Here is a 25110-nt window from a genome sequence, read left to right on the forward strand (position 1 = left end):
AGAGGAAGGAAGGGGAGGGGATCTTGGTAGGTTAGGAGTGAGGGCAGGGGGGTGGAGGCCGGGGAGGCCATGTTAAGGGAAGGGAAGGGAGGGGGGGAAAGGGAGGGGAGGGGAGGAGGGGGGTGAGGGAGGCCGGGGAGCACATGTTAAGGGAAGGAAGGGAGGGGGAAAAGGAGGGAGGGGAGGAGGGGGGGGGTGAGGGAAGAAGCGACGTGTAGGAGGCAGTAACTGAGCGCCACAGTCCCTCACTCGGCGCCACTCCCTCAAGGTGTATGATGGCCTCTCACGTTCTTCTGGTCTTGTGCTTACTGACAGGTCAGTCTCTCATCAACCACACCCACCCCCCGTACACTCTCTCTACCTCCTATGTGTCCCAGGGCTGTGTTAATGTGTCTCAGTGTGTCCCATGGTTGTAAATGTGTCTCAGGGGTTGTTAGTGTGTCCCAGGGCTGTGTTATTATGTCCCAGTGTCCCAGGGCTGTGTTAATGTTTCCCAGTGTGTCCCAGGGCTGTGTTAATGTTTCCCAGTGTCCCAGGGCTGTGTTAATGTTTCCCAGTGTGTCCCAGGGCTGTGTTAATGTGTCTCAGTGTCCCAGGGCTGTGTTAATGTTTCCCAGTGTCCCAGAGTGTCTTGGTGTGTCCCAGAGTGTCTTACTATGCCCCACTGTGTCTGAAGTGTGTCCTGGAGTGTCCTAATAACCTCCTTATGTTACGCCCTTGTCCCCAGAATGTCCAACTATTCTCTTTATACCTTAAGTGTCCTGATGTCCTAGTGTGCTCTTGTATCCAGTGTCCCATGTCCCTGTGTCCTAAGGATGTCCGAATGTCCCCGGCTGTTTACCACGTGTCTTACCTGTGATCTGATGTCCAACTGTGTCCTCTCTGTATTGCCAAGTCTGTGTCCATGGGATGTCCAAATGCCCCCATTCTGTTTACCTACTGTCCCACAAGTGTCCAAATGCCCCCCCCCCCCCACCGTGTCCCAGTGTCGGGTGTATGTTTTGATGTCCAAGATGTCCTCGTCGGATATAATGTGTCCTATGTATTTTAAACGTGTGGTGATGCGATTTCTTAACAGTTCATTGTCTCCGTCTGTCCTCCATGTCCCAATGCCTTATGCCACTGTATATTTGAATGCACCAATGTCCCCGTATGTCTTAATTCCATTCCTCCCCTCTCACAAAAATAAATAAATAAATAAAATAAATACTACGGTAAAATATACAGTACATTACAGTACACGAATGAAATATACACAGTTTAGCGTATATAAAGAAGGTGGTAATATTTGAAGTATAAAAGTCATAGAAAACGCATGAAATATATCGTCTAGGATGGATTAATGTAATATCAATAGGAAATATATCTCTTCTGTTGGATAATAACAAAAAAAAAAAAAAATAATGGTTCTTGGTGACGTTAAGGAACAGCCGGGTTTTATGGTCGTATTTTTAATGTGTTTGCGGTTTTGTTTTTCCGCCTCGATGCATTAAGTTGAGCTTTTGTTTTGTGGTTTTGTTTTTTCACGTCCATAACTTAACGCGGAGATACATAGGATGAAGTGTAATATGTTTATTTTATGTCTCACGGATACATAGCTCAGCGGTCTGATTTTATAAGTGTAATAAGCTTAGTAATCAGGATTTATAGCTTACGTCGAATTCAAAGCTTAAAGAAGGGGATTCATAGCGTAGAGATTCGTTCATAGCTTGATAAAAGGGATTCGTACCTCAGCAAGCCGGATTCACAGTTTAAGGATTGGGATTCACAGCTCAAGAGTAGGAATTTATAAGTGATTATTATTTACAGTATTAGATTTCAACGCTTTAACACCGAATTCATAACTGGTGATATGAATCCTAGCAATTGTTTAGATATCCTGATATTTAAATGACATAACCTAGCATTTTAATTACACATCCTAGTATTTAAATGACATAACCTAGCATTTTAATTACACATCCTAGTATTTAAATGACATAACCTAGCATTTACATATCCTAGCATCTTTGAATCTTACCATCTCTCTGCTGAATGAAATGGGTAAAAAAAAAACATATCTTATCCAAGCAATGCAAACCAGCCAAGAACGGACCTACATAATGATGCCTGTAGTGTTTCTGAATTATGAAGTAGATGTCAATTTCAGGTTAAGAAAATGTAAAAGGTAGATTTGATTAAGGTGAGACGAATTTAGGAATGCTGTTAGGTTAGGTTAGATTGGGGTTAGGTTAGGTTTGGTTAAGTTTGGTTAGGTTAGATTGGTTGAGGTTAGCCCATTCTTGATAACAAAATCACCATACAGGGTTAGATTTGGTTAGGTTAAGTCAAGTTAACCTGGATTATGTTAAAGTTGACTAAGTTGTGTTAAATTGCGGTCGGATTAACTTACTGTAGGGTAGATAAGATGCATATATATTTAACTCTTCAAAAATTAAACATCTTTTTTTCCTCCTCAATAGTCTTTTTTCACCTAATTTCTCTAATAATAAATTTTCCTTTTGGGATTTTTATTTACGTATATTTTCACACATTAAGGAAACCCGTCCCAGACACCACTAGTCAAGCGAGGACAGAGGTACTCCACACCACTGAACAGTATAATATTCACAGACATATACAGCCCGGTCTCATCATACCACTGATCTCGAAAAAAAAAAGACTGGATCGAGCAAGCCATTGTTCTCGAGTGCGCAAAGTTGCAGCCAACAAAATTTGGGCAGCGCCATATTAGATGGACCCAAAGCTTACCGCTGAATGTAACACAAATATGGCGAAGCGGGGAACTCAGTGCTCTGCATTGCATAAAGAAACATAAATATTATTTGAAATGAATTAATAGATAGTGGTAGCATTTTATCAATTGGGAAAAGTACTACAGACTCATAACTAAACAATTTGATGGAAAATACACATATTTTTTATAAGAAACTCTTCATAAGAAACTCAACTCTCAGATGACTAAAATTGAAGAAAATTCATTACTGGGAAGTTATTTAAGAAACTTTTCCCTCAGTCGATCAACTTTTCCTAAGAAACTCTCAAGACACTTTGAGTACTCACATAATGCGAAATTGAGAATTTTAAGAAACTATCATTACTGGGTCAAACTCTAAGTTTCGTATAAAAAATGTGTGTATGAACTTATGAACAAGTTAATTTGAAGAACTTTTATACTGAATGTAGATATATAGGATTTTAGATTTCATTACGTTTTTGGAAATTTCTACAGTTAATTGTAAGATATTCTAGATAAAGATGGATGAAATTGAAATAAATTTATTAAAAAAATGAACTTATGAACAAACATTGAATTGAATCAATATTTTTACTGAAAAATGCTTTTAACAAAAAGTCTGGAAGATACCAGAAGAAGTATGTATTATCTAATATGTGTAGCAATTATGTGTCTGAGCTTAACTTGGCCAAACATACATGTGAAACCTTTTTTAAATCTCTGCTCATAGACATCTTAGGTTAGGCTAATGTGAATGTCTGCCTTGTAGTTTTAAGAATCTTGTATTTCTTCATTGCTAAAATATGTCCATACCGATCAAACATAAATCTTGTGTTTTCCTTCATTTTTCTCTTATCTGTAGGACATTTCAAAGACAAAATAAGGTTGTCATAGGGCATACAGTACATAGATGGGCCAGTCATGCTTGCTGTAAACGTAACTCGCCAACGTCATTATCTCGTTCTCTAGGCCTATCCTGGTCTCAGATCACTCCTCTGTCTCCTTGAACAGTTATACGACAGCATCGCCGACAAGGAAAATATTATCCTGGATTTACGAGCAAAATTTGGCATGATAGCACTCACTGATTCAGCCAAGTCCGCGTAAAGCGTGGTCGTGGAAGTAAATATATAAGCTGTCATTAGTTATTCAGATATTCTCCAATACAGGGCTACAGTGACCTCCCCAGCTTTGTTTACGTTTTGGGTCCATCCAATGTGGCCGCCAAGCTTTCAACCTGGCTGCTGTAAACACTAGTGCAGAAAACGCAGACTAAAAAGTGCATAATTTGAAGATAATATGTGTAAAATTAAATAACAACGCGGAAAATTTTGGCGCTAATTTAACATAGATGACGGAAAAGGTGTGAACGTTGCCACAATACTTTTACAATTGGTGTATAACCTCCATAATCACTGTACATCCTATGACAGGTGTACACTGGGAAGGGTTATGCAATAAGAAAGCCGCAGCAACAGCAGGTGTGTGAGGGAGGGAGTGAGAGCCAAGAACCCTTCCGTCAGTGGCCGCCCGACCTTCATAGTCACCGCCATTGTGTTATTTATCCTAGAACACACACACACACACACACCCACACACACACACACACACACACACACACACACCAAGTACCACTCATCCTAACGCCATTAAATACATAAATAAACTCATTTAAAAATACAAAACCATGCTTAATTTATCGAGGTATTCACTATTCTTCATATACTATAAAAAAAAACATGAGAGGCAACCTAAGATAAATGATTGTTCTTTTATAGGATGAATGTTGAGGGTTATAGCCTTGTCTATCCTGGGGGTAGAAATTATTGGCGCCACCAACAACGTTCGGTGGCAGGCGGGAATATCCTCATTTCTCACACGGTTCCTAACACTCAAATGATATCCTTACTTTATAACGAATTTTTTTTGTGTCCTTCGTCTTATGTAATAAATAAAAGAGAATAGTCTAGTACTTCATAACCCCTTTTTTTTTTTTTGAGATGTAAAATGTCGATGTTTTGAGTCGATTCATTTCGGGAATTTCAATGTTGTGTTAGATAGTTATCCATTACCATACGTTACTGGTGGAGTTATTATTATTATTATTATTATTATTATTATTATTATTATTATCCATCTGCTGTATTTATCTTTTACTAAATCAAGAACGCAGCTTTTTGAGGAAATTTCGTCTGCTCCGTCTCCTTCCTCTCGTGACGTGTAGTAAATATCAGAAAGGCTTATTTACAGTTGGTAGTTTACAGTTCTTAAATATATTCTTTGTATATATTTATCTATATCTCTATACTGTATCTAGCTAACTTTGTCAACATTGCAACGAAAGCACAGGGGAATCCAAACTCGCTAACACACACACACCTGAAACTAAACACAGGAACACGGTGGAATAATGCGCTGAGTAAAAACACACATTTACACAGGCTTAAAAAAAATATATATATAAACACGCGACACTTTGACGGCGCCACTTCCTTCAAGACAATGGTGGAAGATGGGATATTATAGGTTACATTGTTACCAGTGAAAGAACTGAAAGAACTCACACACTACAGTACATACATACATACATACATACATACATACATACATACAGGAGGTCCGTAGCTGAATCTTGACGAACACGCATACAGAGACCGGACGTTATTACAGATGACTGATGAATGTTGTGGATCCTCCCGACTCTTGACGTTACGTGAGGGGTTCAACAAAGACGTTGTATTATATTAACACTGACAGTACCTTAACCTTCCCTCCCCACTCACTCCTCCTTCCTCTTTCCTCCTTCCTCTTTCTTCCTTCCTAATTCCTCCTACCTCGTTCCTCCTACCCCCTACTCCCCACTCCCCCTCCACCTACGTCACTTCCCCTTCTCCCTCCTCTCTAAAAATAGATAATACGCTAAAATTATTACGCTGAGTTGGTTAGGTTAAGTTTGGGTTGATTTGGTTAGGTTAGATGTGGTTAACTTTTGCTGTGAGTTCGATTAGGTTTTGTTATTTTTTTTTTTGGTTGATTTAGTGATGGTTAAGTTAGGTTTGGTAAGATTAGTTATATTGTTTTGCGAGTTTAGTTTAGGTTACGTTTGGTTTAGATTAGGTTAACCTACGTTTGCTTTAGGTTATGTTACGTTAGGTTTTGATAGGTTTAGATTATATTAAGTCACGTTTGGTTTAGGTTAGGTTACGTTATATTTGGTTAGGTTACCTTTGGGTTAGGTTAGGTTTCTCACAACTGGAGATAAGAGAACGTATCTTAACCCGTTTACTTAAGCTACAACACAAAGATGGTATTCTCAATAGTGCGTACGTCTTATATGCTGGCGTAGGAGGAACTCTGGCGCCCCTCACTACCACTATCACCATTAACCACCAACTTCCGGCCGCCTGTGGTGACGATCGTACGGCAGTTTACGGTCACCAAATAAGGCGTTGGTGTCATACGGAAGAGCGGCTGTTTGCTGTGGGGGAGGGTGAGACCTAGCTGTTGGTGGTGGTTAGGTGATGGTGATTAGGTGGTGGTGGTTGTTGAAGGGATGACCACTTCTCGTTGCCTTCTTCTTGGGGCTCTGTTGGGGGAGTTGCTGAGAGGTGATGGTGATAGTTATGGTGATGGTGGTGGTGATAGTTATGATGATGGTGATGATAGTTATGATGATGGTGATAGTGGTGGTGATGATGGTGATTTAAAAGAATACTCATGATGAAAATAAAAAGAATACTGACAATAAAAATCAATAAAATTATATAAAAAAATAATAAAAAACGATAAATTTTAAGTGATAACAAAAAACTTATACCTTACTAACAATTCACACTATTTAATAATGGTAAGAACTGATACAAAACCCTGCCAGCGAACCTTTACCACGGCAGGGTAAAAACCTTCTAATGGTGATGATGCAAATTAATGGAGTCACCGCTGGATACTGTCTCATGGCTTCGCGTTCTTTAACTCCCTAAATCATAGCTTGAACCGTTACTGGGGGCTAACTAGGTTTAAACAAAAAATTACACCATTTGCACCTAAAGTTTATCATGAGACACAGAGACTAACAGACAGGATTGATTACTACAATACCCTGGCCGGTTGTTCTTGGCTTGGTCATACTAATAAATAATAATAGTAAGAGTAAAAATAAATAATTAATGAAAATAATAATAATAATAATGAGAAGAAATAATAATAAATAATACAATAACATACAAACCAACGTGATGAAAATACAGAAAATAACACAACCTTGTTTTTGCAGTACACAAGTGAATCGTCTTTAACCCCAAGTCCAAGTCTAATTAAATACACAAAATTCCTTTTAAACATTAAGAGAATCGATTTATAAAACTGTGTACGTGTATAAGTAAATAAGTCTTGGTGTTCACGTATGTCTGTGTCGTGAGTAAATAATGTCGGCCATTTTAGTTAGAATTGGGCTGGAAATATTAACTCGTCTGCTGAACTGATATGTATTTTGATTCTCTAAAAGTTTAAGCGTATTTATTTATTTTAAGGTTTTGTGTTATTTATTTATTTACTTATTTGCAGTTGGTTATTGTTTTTTTATTGTTTTTAAGACGCGTTCGATAAATGCTAATTATATACAGATGATTTTTCGAAGCCTTTAACATTACACCCGCGGGGCTCGAAGTAGGAAGACGCAGCAGAAATTCGTACTCAAAGCAGACGACAGATCCACCACCGCCCGTATGTTGAAGTAGTACTCATGGGTGAATGAGTACAAGGTGTTCGTACTCTTACACCTCCTTCCTGTATGGTGCTTCCGGGAGAGTTTATATCCGTTTAAATAAGGAGTTCGGGTATTTTTAGGTGATTTTTATACTCTGGGTGTGTGTGTGATGGGAGAGCTGTAAGGGCTACTACCACTTCCGCGGTTCTGGGAAATGTTTGGGTTGAATGGCTGTCGTAAGTCTCGATTCTGCGGTGTACCAACGTTCCATGTCGTGCCGTCACTACCAGGCGCCACCTGCTTTCTTTCTCTCACCTCACTCACTACCTCCTGAACGGCCGAGCCTTGACCGCCACGCCCTTGACCGCCACGCCCTTGACCCCCTCGCTCGGCCAAGGAACGATTTTGTCAGGTCACAATGCTTGACAGTTGACCCCTCAGCCAAGGTGTCTCTCAAACCCACGTTACTTAGAGGCCAACAACGATGTCCACAGCTCATAAATTTCTGTGTCCCAAAACTCCCTGGAGTGTCCACAAGTGTCCCCCCCCCCCTCCCGGTGCGTCCACAAGTGTCCCCAAACTCCCCCGGGGTATCCACAGTTGTACTTACGAAGGACTTTGAAGTTTACCCTGGAGGAGGACACAGCAACATGCCCTGAAGGAGGAAGACCCAGCAACATACCCTGGAGCAGGACCCAGCAACATACCCTGGAGCAGGACCCAGCAACATACCCTGGAGCAGGACCCAGCAACATACCCTGGAACAGGACCCAGCAACATGCCCTGAAGGAGGAAGACCCAGCAACATACCCTAAAGGAGGAGGACCCAGCAACATACTCTGAAGGAGGGAGGACCTAACATACTCTGAAGGAGGAGGAGGACGTTGGGCTGTAGTACTAGTGAAGAAGAAAAACGCGAGGTCATGTAACAATGCGGGTGATGTCCCCCTCTCCCTTCCCCCTCTCTCCTCCCCTTCTCCCCTCACCTCTCTCTCCTCCCCCTCTCCCCTCACCTCTCTCTCCTCCCTCCTTCGTGTTTAACTACTGTGACGGGACACGCTCTTCCTCCGTCTCGCTCTCCCTCCCTCCCTCCCTCCCTCCCTGCTGCCACCATCTGTCGGACACATCTGCCACCATCTGCCTAATGGACACCACCATCACCACCAGTTCTTTGACACTCACCTCTGCCACCACTACGATCTGTCTCACACCACTACTACAACTAACCGTTTGACACCAGTGCCACCATCAGATCTTTGACACTATTACCACCAACATTTCTCTGACACCATTACCAGTTTTTTTGACACCATTACCACCACTGCCACCTATAACACTTCCAACGCCATCTGTGACACCCCCTATACCACCACTACCTTATTTCTTGACAACAACACCGACAACACCTGCCTTCCACCACAACCACTGCATGTTGGCACTGACACTACCATCGCACATGTAGGCAGCTGAGTAAGGAATAAAACTGTGTACTCGAGCCTTGATATATTGACTGAGAAGAGGAGGCAATTTACGGCTGTTAAATCATCGGGTTAGGTTAGGTTTAGTTAGGGAAGTTTTGGTTAGATTAGGTTTCATTTGGTTAGGTTAGGTTTTATTTGGTTAGGTTAGGTTTTATTTGGTTAGGTTAGGGTCGTGTGCTATCCAAAGATGAATGGTCGTCGTAGTTGTGTTATTCAGAAGTTGGATTTGACTCGTAGCGCCGCCAGAGGAAGTCACTATCCGCGCGTGTGTGTGTGTAAAAAGGACGACCCACCTAGACGGCAATACTAGCCACACATAAAAGGCAGGTGGGCGTCAGGTGGTCTCATTATCCTTGTTATCTTCCCCCTCTTCCTCCATCTGTCTTCCTCCTCCTCCTCCTCCTCCTCCTCCTCCTCCTCCTTCCTCTTCCTTCACCACCACCTCTTGTTCTTCCTCTTCCGCTTATTCCTCAATCCTCCTGCGTCTTCCTCTCCATCTTCCTCCCCCATCATCAGTTCTGCAGGTGCCTTCTTCCTCCATAACAGGCAGTCGAAGTTCATTGACGCTGCCGCCTTCAAATGACTTATGGTGTGCTGTTGTGGTCAGGACGATGGCGTGCGCCGAGGTTTTTTTTTTCCCCCAAAGATGTTTTGTATTTTCCCTAGATGTGATTTGTTTTTTCCCATCTTCCCCTCCTTGCTTATTTTGCCTGATTAAATACATTGTAATTAAACGTGTTCTCTTCTTTTAATTTATCAAGGAATCAATTTAATCGCATTCACATTCAAAAACAAATTTAAGCGTATTCTCTTATCATTTATCAAGAAAAAATTAAACGCATTCTCTTACCATTTATCAAGAAAAAAATTAAACTAGTACTTTTATCAAGAAACAAATGAGCCAGTGCATCGTAGTGCGTCATCCCTGAGGTGGCTGGAGTCATGGAATGTTATGTGTTGAGGCGGACAATGCACAATACCCACCTGAAGGAGTTAATGTTATCTGTAGATGATGTTTTTAATTGGTTAGGCTTCGGATGTATAAACATTTATCTTACAACAGATGTTTTCGTAAATAAAAAAATAGATGGTTTTAGAGGAGTAGAATTATTATTATTTTTTTAATTCAGATAAGAAGGGGATTATTTTGAGGAACCAACATACAATACTTTGGCACGCAATTCATTTATGGTTAATAGCCTAAATCAATTTCCCGCCTCATTTTACCGTATATATATATATATATATATATATATATATATATATATATATTTATTTATTTATTTATTTAACGAATAAGTGAAATATGACTGTTAAAGACTTGTACATACATATAACATGCCAGACCTCCATCAGCTGAAATTAAACCCTGCCAGATACGACCACTGTTTCTGAGTTAGATTGCCTAAAGAGAACCTGGCCTAATGAATTATGAATCGAATATCCCTTTGTCATATTAGGCTTGGTGGTGTGAGAGGCTCCCCGAGAGATCCACGATGCCTGATAAGACTCGATTCATAAAACAATAGGCTATTTCTTTTATGTACTGAATAGCGTAGTGATCGTTGCTCCCAAGATGTTTAAAGCCCGGGTTCATTCCCCGATGATGGAGGGTGTCCATTTCTTGGCTAGGAATAACAGAATAGCCCAACCTTGGCGATAATTTTATTCAGGTATTAGATAATTAGGGGGGCATGTGATGAGTCATCATTTCCGGTATGATGGTAATTGGGATATGGTTGTGGAGATAATGATGAGAAGCTGAGTGTTGAGGTTGAGGAACTAACGGACTACTCGAAAACTTTATGACTCTGACCGGAACAGTGGAGGTGTTAGCATGCAATTTTTTTCTTCTATAGCTGCTAACTCTCCGGTCATTTATACAATACGTGTCTGTGTAAACATTCATTATTTGTATATTACATAAATTTACATAAATAATAGTATGTATTGATATGCATAGCGTCAGAAAATTTAAGTAGTGTAAATTAATTAACAAAACTGGTTAGATATGTGTAAAGTTCCCATTTTCTGTGACTTAACGTACCTCTGGGGTCAAATGAACAACTAATGAACCAATTAGAGATATTTAACAATTTAGATAAAGCTTTCTGTTGGCTATTAAAATAGTATGGTATTTTACAGCTAATATAAAAATTAAGAATATATACGTTTTAATATTTTAATTGAGAAATGTATTTACCTATATTTACAACGCTAGAGGTCATATACACGTTTATATTTCTACATTACCCGCCGTGTGCCATCCCATTCCTTCACACCCCCACTAACCGGTTTCTCTTTCGCCAGGCGTAGCAGTGTCAGTGGCAGGGCCGGCGAAGAGGGCGGCCGAACAATCCAGCAACCCTAAGATCACGTACAGCAAGGAGACGGTAGCCGAAGAGGGGGACGAGGTTAAGATTGACTGTGCAGTGGAGGGTGTCGACCTTACTGGAGTAGAGGACTTCAGTGTCTCGTGGAGCAAGGTGAGGCGAGGCAGGGAGCGTCGAGTACGAGTTAGGCTTCAAGTGCGTTAGGTGAGGCGAGGCAGGGAGCGTAGAGTACAAGTTAGGCTTCAAGTGCGTTAGGTGAGGTGAGGTAGGGAGCGTAGAGAACAAGTTAGGCTTCAAGTGCGTTAGGTGAGGCGAGGTAGAGAGCGTAGAGTACGAGTTAGGCTTCAAGTGCGTTAGGTGAGGCGAGGCAGAGAGCGTAGAGAACAAGTTAGGCTTCAAGTGCGTTAGGTGAGGCGAGGCGAGGCAGGGAGCGTAGAGAACAAGTTAGGCTTCAAGTGCGTTAGGTGAGGCGAGGTAGAGAGCGTAGAGAACAAGTTAGGCTTCAAGTGCGTTAGGTGAGGCGAGGTAGGGAGCGTAGAGTACGAGTTAGGCTTCAAGTGCGTTAGCTGTGTAATACATATCAAAATATTCCTTCCATCAAACACAGTCATTTTAAGCTACGATTTGGTACTCTCAATATTTCGAATTTATTCCTATATAGTAGCATCTAGTGGCTCAACAAAGACCAATCACTGAACATTCATAAAGATCCATTGAGTTTTGCCAAGCTTAAGTTTTAATTACAGTATTATATTGGGAATAGTTAATTAATTTTCAAATGGCTTTTAATGTGACGAGTATTTTTGTTCTGTAGCTTTGAATGGTTAAAAGATATAGATAAATAGACAACATATATACATACATACATAAATAAATAAATAATCAAGAACTGGGACCATAAAATTCCCAGAACGTGACCACAACACCAACCTTGTATAGTGTAGCTTCATGGTCTGTAAACTGTTTGTCATGCGCGGTGTTTGAAATGGTGGTTGTTATTCTTAGTTCAACCATAATTTGTGCAAGAGAAGACACCTTGGGATTAATAGTACTAAGATTAGTTTTATTATTATTATTATTATTTTATTTGTATCATCATTACTATATTATCATTATCAATTTTATTATTAATATTAGTAGTAGTAGTAGTAGTAGTATCAGTCATGTTAGTATTGGTAGCACAGTAGTGGTAATAGTAAAGGAGTGATAAGTACCTTATTAATATCCATCATTATCACTTACCAATACCACCATAACCACCACCATCATCCTACCACCACCACAAATAACCAACCACCATCTTCTACCACACCATCCCTCACCACTATCTTCTACCACCAGATCAACGAGGAGAAACCAGCCAACTCCTACCCTATCTCCACCAACGAGAGAGTTCTGCTCTTCTCCAGCAAGTATGAGGTTCTCCATCCCGACAACACCCACCAATTCTCCCTCATTGTAAGTATTCAGACCCTCCACCCCTCTGTGTGTGTGTGTGTGTGTGTCTCCTGTACATTGTGTTCAGAATGTTACCTGGTTTGTGTGTGAATTTGTGAGTCCATTTGGTCAAGTTATGAATGGCGATTGTGAGTCGGTGTTTTGGATGTTTGTGAGTTGGCGAGTTTAAATGTTTAGAGATTATGAGTAAGTCAACCCACACACCCACATAACCCACAGCCACACACAACACACCCACACAACCCACACTGATTCACTTCCTCCGTCACCCACAGATTAAGAAGATCAACGAGGAGGATATCGGCCTCTACCGCTGCACTGTGTACTTCGGGGAGGACCAGAGGATTAATGCTGACGTCCCGGTCCTTATACAGAAAGCTGCATACTTCACGGATAACCTCACCAAGACCCTAGTGGTAAGTGTCTGTGTGTGTGTGAGTGACTCTTTTGTAGTACTGGTGGTGGTAGCCTGTAGTGATGGTAATTGTAGGAATGGTGGTGGTGGTAGTTGTAGGGGTGTGGTGATGGTAGTTGTTGTAGGGGTGTGGTGATGGTAGTTGTTGTGTGTGGTAGTTGTAGGGGTGTGGTGATGGTAGTTGTTGTAGGGGTGTGGTGATGGTAGTTGTTGTAGGGGTGTGGTGTGTTGTGGGTTGTTGTAGGGGTGTGGTGATGGTAGTTGTTGTAGGGGTGTGGTGGTGGTTGTAGGAATGGGGGAAATTGTACTAGTAGTGGTAGGAGTAGTAGAAGTTGTAGTATTAGTGGTGGTAGTTGTTGTAGCCATTTAAAAAACCCTGGGTCGGATACAAGAAGGGGTGTTGTTATCCAGTGTGAACCTCTCAAGCCTTTTCCCCCTTCTGTACAAACACTCGATAATGAATGTTGTAGCCAAACGACGAATTGAGTGTCCGAATAGCTAATAACCTGATAAATAGTGGAAAGGATAAATAGATAAATGAAATAAATAAATAAATCAAACTTAAGATACAGTGTAGATTATATTAGTTAGGTCTGATAGATGCGGTATTAGTGTGTGAGATGTTGGTCATATTCACCAGACCAAATCACGTGAGTTGGGTTGTAGTGGTGAGGGTGATGATGGGACCTGTCTCTCTCTCTCACTGCTACAAGGGGGCACCAACCTCCTGGGGAAGCTACGTCAGGTATTTTTCCCGGGTGTAATAGCCTTCAGTAGCCTTCATTACCGAGTAGATTGTAACCTCATTATGTGTGAATAAGCTAGAGTGGTGTGGCGGAAGGTGTGTTTAATGAGCTAATAGGCTATAATAACTGACTAAGAGACACATTTAACAGTAGTGAGAGACAAAGATGAGAGAGAGGTGAGGTGAGAACTGTTTCAAAGGGTGGCAAAAAAGAGTACAGGAAATGACACTGTGGTTGTTCTTGTGCTTCCTGTGTCATGCCTCCTCATAACCCTCCCATTCCTCCTCCTCCTCCTTCATTCTCCTCCTCCTCCTATTCCTTCTCCTTCTCTTCCTCCTTCATCTCCTATTACCTCTCTCTCTCTCTCTTTCCTAATGTTACTCATCACTGCACCATGTACCATCTTCCCTATAGTAATGTCCCATGTGTGTTACAGGTGAAGGAGGGAGACGCCATCAGCATCGACTGTCAACCCGGAGGAGCCCCTAAGCCCGATGTGTACTGGGAGCGTGTCAACCAGGAGCTGCCTTACTATGGTGGCAAGTTCTTCAAGTGAGTCCTGTTCCTCGAGTTGTGTGTGTGTGTGTGTGTGTGTGTCATACTAAGCCTCAGGTAATGTGTAATAATAATAATACTGTAATATAATACACAAGTAAGAAGGCGATACTGGTAAATAATAATAATAATAATAAAAGTAATAGCATTAATAATAGAAAAAAAAGGATGTGTGCTACAAGTCTAGGTAGCTGACATAAGGCCCATATCATTGTGTTGACAGATCTAACCTGTTGGATTTGCCACTAATCGAGCGAGGTCACAAGGGTCACTATGTATGCTATGCCGACAATGGTATAGGCAATCCGGCCACCTCCAATGTAGTCTTGGAGGTTCAGTATGCCCCGGACGTCACTGTGACCAAGGACCGGGTATGTTCTAACCATGTAGCCTGTGGGAGTCTTGCTACTCTTCTTTGTCTAAGATTCTCAGCCTGTCCCCATGTAGGATAAGCTTTTCTCCTTATTCCTGTTATTGTCATCATTAGTAGCAGTACTGTAGTAGGATGATGTAATATTAGTTTTATTCTACTTCAGTATTCATTTTTATTCAATATTTAGTGTTATGATTACTTGGATTTATTTTATAGCTCTTGCAAAATAGTAAATGTAATTCTGAGCAATTTTCTCCCTGTTATCACCGTAACCGCTGTTGTTATTATCACCATTACTCTTCGCAGGTGTTTACGTCTATGAACACAGAGGCAATCCTGGAGTGTACGGTGTTCTCTCACCCTCCTGCTGACATCGCCTGGTTTAAGGATGACATGCCTATCCTGGGAAGCTCAAACCTCAAGTCAGTAACCAGTTAACTCAAGATCTATTTATTAACATCTGAGATAAGATAAACGACATGTGGTGGAAGTGGTCCATTGTTTCAGATAGTAATTCCCTTTGAGGTGCTTGAATACATGTATTAATCTGTCCCCTTCCCTCTGTAATTGTAGGTACTCTCAGTCTTTTAGTTAGTGCTGGTGTGAGTGTTGGCACCAGTTTGGAGGTCTTCAATTGGGTGGCAGTCTTTGGTGTACAGTACAGTATCTCAGAGAGCAGGCAGTACAGTACTCCAAGTGAGATAGCATTACCTTTTTGAAAATTCTTATCAGAGACAGATCATTTAGGCATGTACTGTACAGTTGTTGTTTTTTCATTTTAATGCAATTGATTTACTGGCAAGATTCGTCTCTGGACAAAGATCTGAAAATGGATTTGTTACATCTAGTTTTGTTTAGGGGAATTGTCTTTGTTATGTTAGAAAATCTGGTAAATATCCTTATGTATTTTGCAACACCAACTCCGAAGCCTTTTTGTTGATGGCTGTATTTATAGGTATAGTATCAGCCATTTTATTAATGTCTGAAAAGAAAAATCCTACAGGATGATTCATTGATTGTTTATCATTATTACTCCGGCAGGATAATGAAGAAGCAGCTCGAAGAGAGTGAAGGTGTGGTAATAACCCTCACCTTGTTGGACACAGCACCTGAGGATATTGGCACCTACACCTGCAAGGCCGTCAATGTCATTGGCAGTACCAACAGGGACGTCGAGCTCCTGAGTAAGTGACAGTGATGATAGTGATGGCACTATGTCTGCCCCCTGCTCTTCCAGTTAGTGATTGATAAAGTGTTTTTAACAGAACTCAAATTATGTTGCGTAAAATTATCCTTTATTTTTATTTTACTATATATACAGTATACACACACACACACACACAGTATTAGTTACATTGGAGAATGGTATTAGTACAAGAAAAGTAAATATGAGTACGGTAAACCCTCGATAACTTGGCACATGTGGGGCTCTGGCCTTGCCGAGATATCTCAAATTCCGACTTATCGTGGTACTTCCCCTCCAACAAAATTTCAACAATAAAAAATTATCGGCCCATATACAGTACCGCCGCTGTACCGGATATGTGTACTTGTAATTACTAAATGTAAAAAAGTAACACTTACCAGCACTGTAGATGAAGAATAAAGCATAATAGTAGGAGACACAGAGGTATGGTAGGTGACACAGGGGTATGGCAGGTGACACAGGGGTATGGTAGGTGACACAGGGGTATGGTAGGTGACACAGGCATGGTAGGTGACGCAGGCATGGTAGCTTGACATGCATGTTAGGTGACACAGGCATGGTAGGTGATGCAGGCATGGTAGGTGACACAGAGGCATGGTAGGTGACACAGAAGCATGGTAGGTGACACAGAGGCATGGTAGGTGACACAGAGGCATGATAGGTGAACACAGGCATGGTGGGTGACACAGGGGCATATTGGGTGACAGGGGCATGGTGGGTGCCTGGGCATAGTGGGTGACTGGGGTATAGTGGGTGACACAGAGGCATGGTAGGTGACACAGAGGCATGGTAGGTGACACAGGCATGGTAGGTGACACAGAGGCATGGTAGATGACACAGAGGTATGGTAGGTGACACAGAGGTATGGTAGGTGTTGCAGATGGCCAGATATACAGAGATTTTCCCAGATAATTTTAAATATCTCAGCATTTCCTGAGTTATACTAATACATTCCAAGACCCTATCCATGCAGAGTTATAGGAAATTCTGAGTTATCAAACGCCGAGTTATCGAGGGTTTACTGGATGTACGGAATATACATGTCCTCTGAATCACAGAATTTTTACAATGGGTGGGAAGGGGCTTCTCTTGTAACTGTGTGTGTGTGTGTATTAAGTTAGGTTTTGGGTGGACACATATGAAGATTGAGAAACAAAGAAAGGAGGAAAGATATAAAGTTAAAGAGAAAAAAAAGAGAGGAGTGAGAAGCACAGTACATCATTACTGTTTTGTCTCATAAACGAGAGAGTGAGTTATAGAGAGATTATATAAAAACAGATGAAGGGAAAGACAGAGATAAAAGGGTGGAGGGAGTGAGAATTTAATTATATAATATTACTTTTCTCACATTTCTTCATTGCCCCCACAGCCAAGTCACCACCCCTGATCATAAAACAGTCTCGCAAAGAGGTGCTCTATGACCAGGAAAAGGCTCGACTGAGGGACGCCCTGCCCTCGGTGATCGAGTGCCTGGCTGAGGGTTCCCCCAGCCCCAATTACCGTTGGACAAAGAACGGCCAGCCCTTGATATGGCAGGCTGACTCTCGCCTCTCGATCGAGGAAGAAACCGGCAACCTGCTGATCGTCGACCCAGTAATGGAGGACAACGGGTTATACCAATGCTTCGCCTACAATGAATTAGGAACTGCTGTAGGTGATCCCGTCTACTTCTTAAACACCACCAATATTCACTTCTCTAATGATGGTGACAGAAGTGACACTTACAATGTGGAAGCTGAGTTAGGCAGACCCTACAAGCTCTCCTGCCCTAAAGCGTTTGGTTACCCGAAGCCTACCATGAGCTGGGTGAAGGCTAAGCCCCATGAAGAACAGATTGAACTCGAGTTTGTTAGTGACGAACGCATTGTGGCGGATCCTGAAGGAAATCTGTGGTTTACGCACATCACCGAAGACGACGACACCGGCAAGAACGGCTTCCAGTACATCTGTTTGGCGTCTACGTCCTTCGAGCCATACGACTACTCAATGGCGTCCGTGATTGAAATGACGGTGAATGCTCCTGCTGATGGGGCCCACAACCTGGAGGAGGAGGCGCTTAATGTGGAGAGCTTCTCTATGTACACTTCTGGCGATGTAGTCCAGTTCAAGGCTGGAGAGGAGAACTCTTTGTGGTGCATCTATGGTGGAGAGTAAGTACTGTTATGTCTGTCTGTATGTTTACACACTACCCTCATACCTGACACTACCCTCATACCTGACACTACCCTAATACCTGACACTACCCTAATACCTGACACTACCCTAATACCTGACACTACCCTCATACCTGACACTACCTTAATACCTGACACTACCCTAATACTTGACACTACCCTCATACCTGACACTACCCTAATACCTGACAGTACCCTAATACCTGACACTACCCTCATACCTGACACTACCTTAATACCTGACAGTACCCTCATACCTGACACTACCTTAATACCTGACAGTACCCTAATACCTGGCTTAATACCTGACAGTACCCTCACTCACACACACACCTAATACCTGACACTACCTTAATACCTGACAGTACCCTCATACCTGACACTACCCTACCTGACACTACCTACCTGACATACCTGACACTACCCTCTACCTGACCAGTACCCTCATACCTGACACTACCCTAATACCTGACACTACCCTCATACCTGACCTACCCTAATACCTGACTACCCTCATACCTGACACTACCCTCATACCTGACACTACCCTCATACCTGACAGTACCCTCATACCTGACACTACCCTCATACCTGACACTACCCTCATACCTGACACTACCCTCATACCTGACACTACCCTAATACCTGACACTACCCTAATACCTGACACTTCCCTCATACCTGACACACTACACTACCCTTATTCATAATACTAAGTGTGTACCTGAGTTACCTAATTATCACCAATGTCAGGTAAATGTATTAAATTGTCTCCGTTTGTCACCTAATATATCCTGGTTAAATATCTCAAAATGTGTGTGTGTGTGTAGGTTATTTTTATGAGTCAGTTAACCTCATCAACGTCTCAGTTTTGCTTCAATAATGACTCTCTGGCATTACCAAAATACATCGCCTCTCTTTACCTCTTAATGGAACAATACACACACAAGTAGCTCACTGTATCTTACGCTTGGCAGGCCAGTACCCAGCGTGGGTTGGAGGCGAAAGGACGGGGAAGAACTCGACCCATCGCGCATCATCACCAAAAACACCGGCAGCACTCTAGTCTTCAATGACACCCAGGTAAGTCATCAGCCTGTGTCCATCTTTGACCTTTCTGTCTCTCTCTGTCTGTTCTTGTTCTTTCTGTCTCTCTTCTCTGTCTGTCTGTCTGTTGTTCTAACCAAAATTAATGTTTACTTCCTCAAGCTTGTATTAAGATGGCCTTCCTTCCTTCCTTCCTTCCTTCCTCCCTCCCTCCCTCCCTTCCTTCTTCCTTCCTTCCTTCCTTCCTTCCTTCCTTCCTTCCTTCCTTCCTTCCTTCCTTCCTTCCATCCTTCCTCCCTCCCCTCCCTCCCTCCCTCCTCCCTCCCTCCTCCCTCCCTCCCTCCCTCCCTCCTCCTCCCCTCCTTACTTCCTTCCTTCCTTCATCTGTTAAATCTTCTGTTTTACTCATATTATGACTCATTTCACTGTAATTGTTCCATGTTGTGCCATTGTTTCCCCCCCTGCACTATTATTATTATCTCTCTCTCTCTCTCTCTCTCTCTCACATTCATTGTACCACCCTCACATCCACATTACACTACCATAATTCCTCTGGTATATACCATTAAACTCCTCGCTCCATCTTGGCCAGGTGAGCGATGCCGGGGAATACGAGTGTTCGGCCTCCAACGAGGTCGGGACCATCAAGACTCAGACCTTGACCGTTGAGGTGATCCAGGCCCCCACCTTCATCAACGAGCTGGGCTCTAAGGTGGTCAAGGAGGGGTCCATCGTCACGTTCACCTGCGACGCGGAAGCCACCGATAATGTCTCGTATATCTGGATGTTCAACGGACGAATCCTCTCCTCTGAAGGTGACTTGGGGGTTCATAGTTCTCAGTTCATAATCCTCGATGTGTCCTGTTCCCCTAAAAGTGATTCACAGTATAGTTCTCAGTTCATAATCCTAGATGTGTCCTGTTTCCCTAAAAGTGATTTACAGTATAGTTCTCAGTTCATAATCCTAGATGTGTTCTGTTCCCCTAAAAGTGATTCACAGTATAGTTCTCAGTTCATAATCCTAGATGTGTCCTGTTTCCCTAAAAGTGATTCAGTATAGTTCTCAGTTCATAATCCTAGATGTGTCCTGTTTCCCTAAAAGTGATTCACAGTATAGTTCTCAGTTCATAATCCTAGATGTGTCCTGTTTCCCTAAAAGTGATTCACAGTATAGTTCTCAGTTCATAATCCTAGATGTGTCCTGTTTCCCTAACAGTATAGTTCTCAGTTCATAATCTAGACTAAAAGTGATTCATAGTTCTCAGTTCATAATCCTAGATGTGTCCTGTTCCCTAAAAGTGATTCACAGTTTAGTTCTCAGTTCATAATCCTAGATGTGTCCTGTTCCCCTAAAGTGATTTCATATAGTTCTCAGTTCATAATCCTAGATGTGTCCTGTTTCCCTAAAAGTGATTCACAGTATAGTTCTCAGTTCATAATCCTAGATGTGTCCTGTTTCCCTAAAAGTGATTCACAGTATAGTTCTCAGTTCATAATCCTAGATGTGTCCTGTTTCCCTAAAAGTGATTCACAGTATAGTTCTCAGTTCATAATCCTAGATGTGTCCTGTTCCCCTAAAAGTGATTCACAGTATAGTTCTCAGTTCATAATCCTAGATGTGTTCTTTTCCCCTAAACATAATTCACAGTACTGTATACAGAGTTCTTAGTTCAGGACTCAGGGTATGTTATGACTCCGAGAAATAAGGTCGAGAGTTTTCATTGTTTGTAATTCATGACTTGAAAAATATTCTTAGTCTGAGATAAGAACCCAGGATTAATCTTGTCCCTTGTAAGAGAGTCAAGAGTTCTTCAGAGTTCCATATTCATGTTCTTAAGTGTGTCGCTAGTACAGTATATATGCCACTGTAGTATTCTTAATAGTTATCCCACTACATTTGTTATTCCTGTATTCTTGAAACTTCACCACTGTATTCCTGAAACTTCACCACTATATTTGTGTCTCCAGGCAAACACCCCCGACGCAACATCAAAGGGAACAAACTGAAGATCAAGGGAGTAACCCTCACTGATGTGGGTAACTACGCCTGCAACGCCACCAACGAAAATGGTTACGCGTACGGCCAAGCCACCCTCAACGTGCTCCGTGAGTCTTACCTTAACCTTGTACTAGTCTTACTTCCACCTCGCAAGTCTTACCTTAACCTTGCGAGTCTTATTTTTTTTAGAAGCTTGTTATTTGTTGTGTTATTGTTCTGTTTTCTTGTTTTCTTAGATCTTACCCTCCATAGCACAAGAACGACACTGACCATATGTATTATACTGTCAGCTAGAGTGATGTGTGGAGTATTTCAATCACTGTCATCTGGTATCGAGAGTCAACACGGGCTCTCTCGTTTACTGTCAGCAGCTGTACAGTATGATAAAGAGCTGTCCATTCTAGCTGCCTTACCCAATGTATTCTGTCATGTTCTTCATTTTTGACAAGCCACTCAATTTATACATATGATTCACTCCCATTCACTATACTGTACAGCTCCTCGCCGACTTACGACCTACTTGACTTACGACCTACTTGACTTACGACCTGTCTCAGTCTTGCCAAAATTTTGTCAAATTACCGTACGTATTTTCGAGTCCCAACGTCAGTACACAGAAAATTTTCGTTTGTAATTCACTTTAAAATGGCTGGCAAACTTAAAAGTGAGAGTTTTGTGGTGCTGAGAAGAAAAAGAGACACCCATTTTAGATTTTCTATTTATAATTTAGGCATTTTCGACTTACGATCTGGATTTGTGTCCCTAACCCCGTTGTAAGTCGGGTATGTCACCACAGCATCACACAGTACAGCATGATCATCATCAGAGATTGATTTTCAGTAGAATCATCACACAAGTTTACATTGATTCAGCATATATACTGAAGTAAAATATTTTCAAATTTTGCTCATTCTACTTACACACAGGAGGGGAAGGGAGGACATGTGGTTTCTGAGTGTCTGTCTTTATATTCAACAAGTGGGTTAAGACAAAGGAATCTATCCTTGCATAGAGTAATTAAATTTTATAGACAGGTTTTTGTGTATGTTTATCCGATTTTTAGATTTTCATGATTTTTGACCGATTGTTGTACTGGTTGGGCAGATAGGTTTCTCCACACAGAGGGTTATGTTCAGTATGGGTCTGTCTGATTTTAATGAATTATGTCAAATCCTATGTATCATTCCATTGGTTGAGTGCAGTAATTCATTCATGGGACGTACCACAACTAATTATGGAGCTGCAGTTACTTTAAACACCTATTCAACAAAGAAACTGTAAGATTTTGCTTTCCGTTAAGTGTGAAGAAGAAAAAGTTATTATGGGAGTATCCAAATTATGAAATCATGGTCTTAAAAGCTTAATGAACCAAGTCCTGAAAATGCAATTCTAGGTTTGTAAATAATTACTGCCTACTCCTATGGCCTAGCTGCCTATAGACTTTGTAGAAGTTTTTAATGCAGTCTTTTTAAATTCTTGGTTCTTATTAATGATTCCAAGGAAGGGATTGAACCAAGACACAAGGGGTGAGAGGCAAGCTTGTGACTGCTGTACCACCAACACCCCCAATGTACACCTCTTTATGCTCCTCATCTATATTTAGGCAGTTCCTGATGTTACAAGTCTTAAAAAGATGATGTTTTGCTTAGCACTGCCTGTCACTGGTACTGTACTGTTATTGTTGTGATGACCAGAGATTCCCTGAACACATCTTTAAAGATATACATTTATAACATGTCCTTTGTTTCACTTTACACAGCGAGCAGTTCCTCAACGGGCCAGAGTGCAGCTTCTTGCCAGAATGTAGAGGATTTGCGTACTGAGGTAGCAGCCCTGCGTAAGACCATCGAATTGTTGCAATCCCTGGTGACTGAGCAGCATGGCTTTGCCCAGCAGACACATGAACAGCTTAGAAATATTTCTGATAAACTGCAGGTTCCCAACCTCCAGGATAACACTTCTGCCACCAAGCTGGAGGAGGAGAAGACCATGGAGGAGGAGGAGAAGGAAGATCTTCCAGTAACCGAACTCCCATAAGCTAGCATAGGCTACTCCACCCCAACCCATTAGACCTGATAGGTTATTGTTGATAGCTTCTGTGTTTGCATTAGTGTGTGTGTGTACCTGAGTGTGTGTGTGTGTGTGTGTACACCTGAGTGTGTGTGTGTACCTGAGTGTGTGTGTGTGTGTACCTGAGTGTGTGTGTGTGAGTATCATTAGCATGTGTAAGTTAAGCCTAGTATCAGGTGGGTCATTAATAGAAAATGTCTGCTTCACTAGTTAGAACAAGCAACATTTGTTTTGTTAACAAAACAGCATTTTATTTTCTTCTTTTTTCCCCTTTTTTAGCTTAAGGTAAGGCTTACCGGGTACTCAAAGAAATTTCACTTGGCCTTTTTTTAAATTAGTTATGGCCAGATGATTGACCCAGTAGTAGCCTTTAGGTTAAGGAATGACCACCACTGACAGTATATACTTCAGATTTTGGTGGTCGTAAGATAGTGTTGTGGCCACTCACTGCCACTGGTGGACAGAGGAAGCCAGTAGTGCCCTCAGTCCACCACCTCCATCACCATGCCAGTATCAGTAGGTGTAACTTAGGGCATTCTGTGCAATACAAGTAAACATTAATACCTAAATACACTGTAGACAGTCTTCTTGTGTTTTAACTCACCCCTTGTTACCTGTGTTTAGTTTTATTCTTTACTTTACAAACACTTACTGGTAGCCTTGTTTTGTGTTCACTTCATGTCAACACTTTTATCTTGTTTTGTTTTGTGTTTTAATTTCTCTCTTCATTGTTTGTTTTGGTATCTAATTATCCCAACCAAATTGTCTATATTTTGTTTGTTTTTATTTGCCTTTTCTAACACTTAACTTTTTACTTGGTTTTTTTTTTTTTTTTATCCCAACACTTAGTTCTTTTGTTTTGTTTTATACTTTCCAACACTTAGCTTTAAAATGTTTCATGTATTCCATTCTTTAGCATTTTGTTGTGCATTAAACTCGTAGTGAAATTTAGTTACTATGAGATGTAGGGTAAGTTGAAGTAAGGGATAGTTCTCAGTTTAGTAGTAGTAGTAGTAGTAGTAGTAGTACAGTAATATCTCTGTTAGCCAAAATCCCTCAAGCCCAGAACTCTCCAATAGCTGGAATTGAAATTTTCCGAGGGGCACATTTTCCGGAAAATTTCGAGAAAATTTTCCCGGTACCCTGAAAATTCTGGGGATGCGGGATGTTTTTTTCCGGCTTTGAGAGAGTCGTCTTTTTACACGGAAATTTCTCATTCCCGGAAGTGCTCTCCGCCAATTGTTCCGGCTAACTGGTCGAGATTTCTGCCATTTAGGCCACTCAGTAATTTATGAGATTTGTTGAAATTTAATGAGGTTATTTAGGAGGGGGTGGGTAAGGTGGGTATTTATTTTATACTGGGGATCTGGACCCTTAGCCTTTAAAACTTTCATCACCACCAAAAGTTGTCAAATCCCAGGCCTGCAGCAGTGGTGGTAAAGTGGAGTATGTAGTAAGAATAAGGAGCTGTGCTGTACTGTATTTGAGAAACAGGTAAGTGATTTTTTCTAAATTTTTGGGGGGAGTGAAAGCTACTGGTACCCAAAGTCTTTACCGTATGTGAAAAGATTAATGGCTAAAGGTTTATATTTTTGTCAGGGATCCAGTATTTTATGATAACGGATATTCAAGACACTACAGTTTAGGTGTGATGTTGATGATGATGTAATTCTTATTGCTAAATATATTACAGCAATTATTATGATTGGTTGGTTATGGGTTTCCTCAATCTGTCACATGCGGACGTGACATTATACCGTACGTTAGATGTATTGGGAATGGTGGTTGTGATATAATAATTATTTAATTG

At 41.4% G+C, this 25110-nt stretch overlaps 1 protein-coding gene across 1 annotated transcript; it reads left to right on the plus strand.

The window, feature by feature from the left end:
- The first annotated feature begins 234 nt into the window (after window positions 1-234).
- On the plus strand, window positions 235-23885 carry LOC121855794 (hemicentin-1-like). Its single transcript, XM_042350900.1, has 13 exons — window positions 235-315; window positions 11234-11409; window positions 12598-12714; window positions 12990-13130; window positions 14312-14427; window positions 14654-14801; window positions 15110-15225; window positions 15845-15987; window positions 17380-18160; window positions 19162-19267; window positions 19824-20046; window positions 21200-21337; window positions 22990-23885. The coding sequence occupies exons 1-13, from the start codon at window positions 273-275 to the stop codon at window positions 23265-23267; spliced, it is 2526 nt and encodes an 841-aa protein (XP_042206834.1). The 5' UTR covers window positions 235-272; the 3' UTR covers window positions 23268-23885.
- The last annotated feature ends 1225 nt before the right edge of the window (window positions 23886-25110 follow it).

The sequence above is a fragment of the Homarus americanus genome, unplaced genomic scaffold (genome assembly GCF_018991925.1).
Source record: "Homarus americanus isolate GMGI-L3 unplaced genomic scaffold, GMGI_Hamer_2.0 scaffold11117, whole genome shotgun sequence".
Lineage (NCBI taxonomy): Eukaryota > Metazoa > Arthropoda > Malacostraca > Decapoda > Nephropidae > Homarus > Homarus americanus.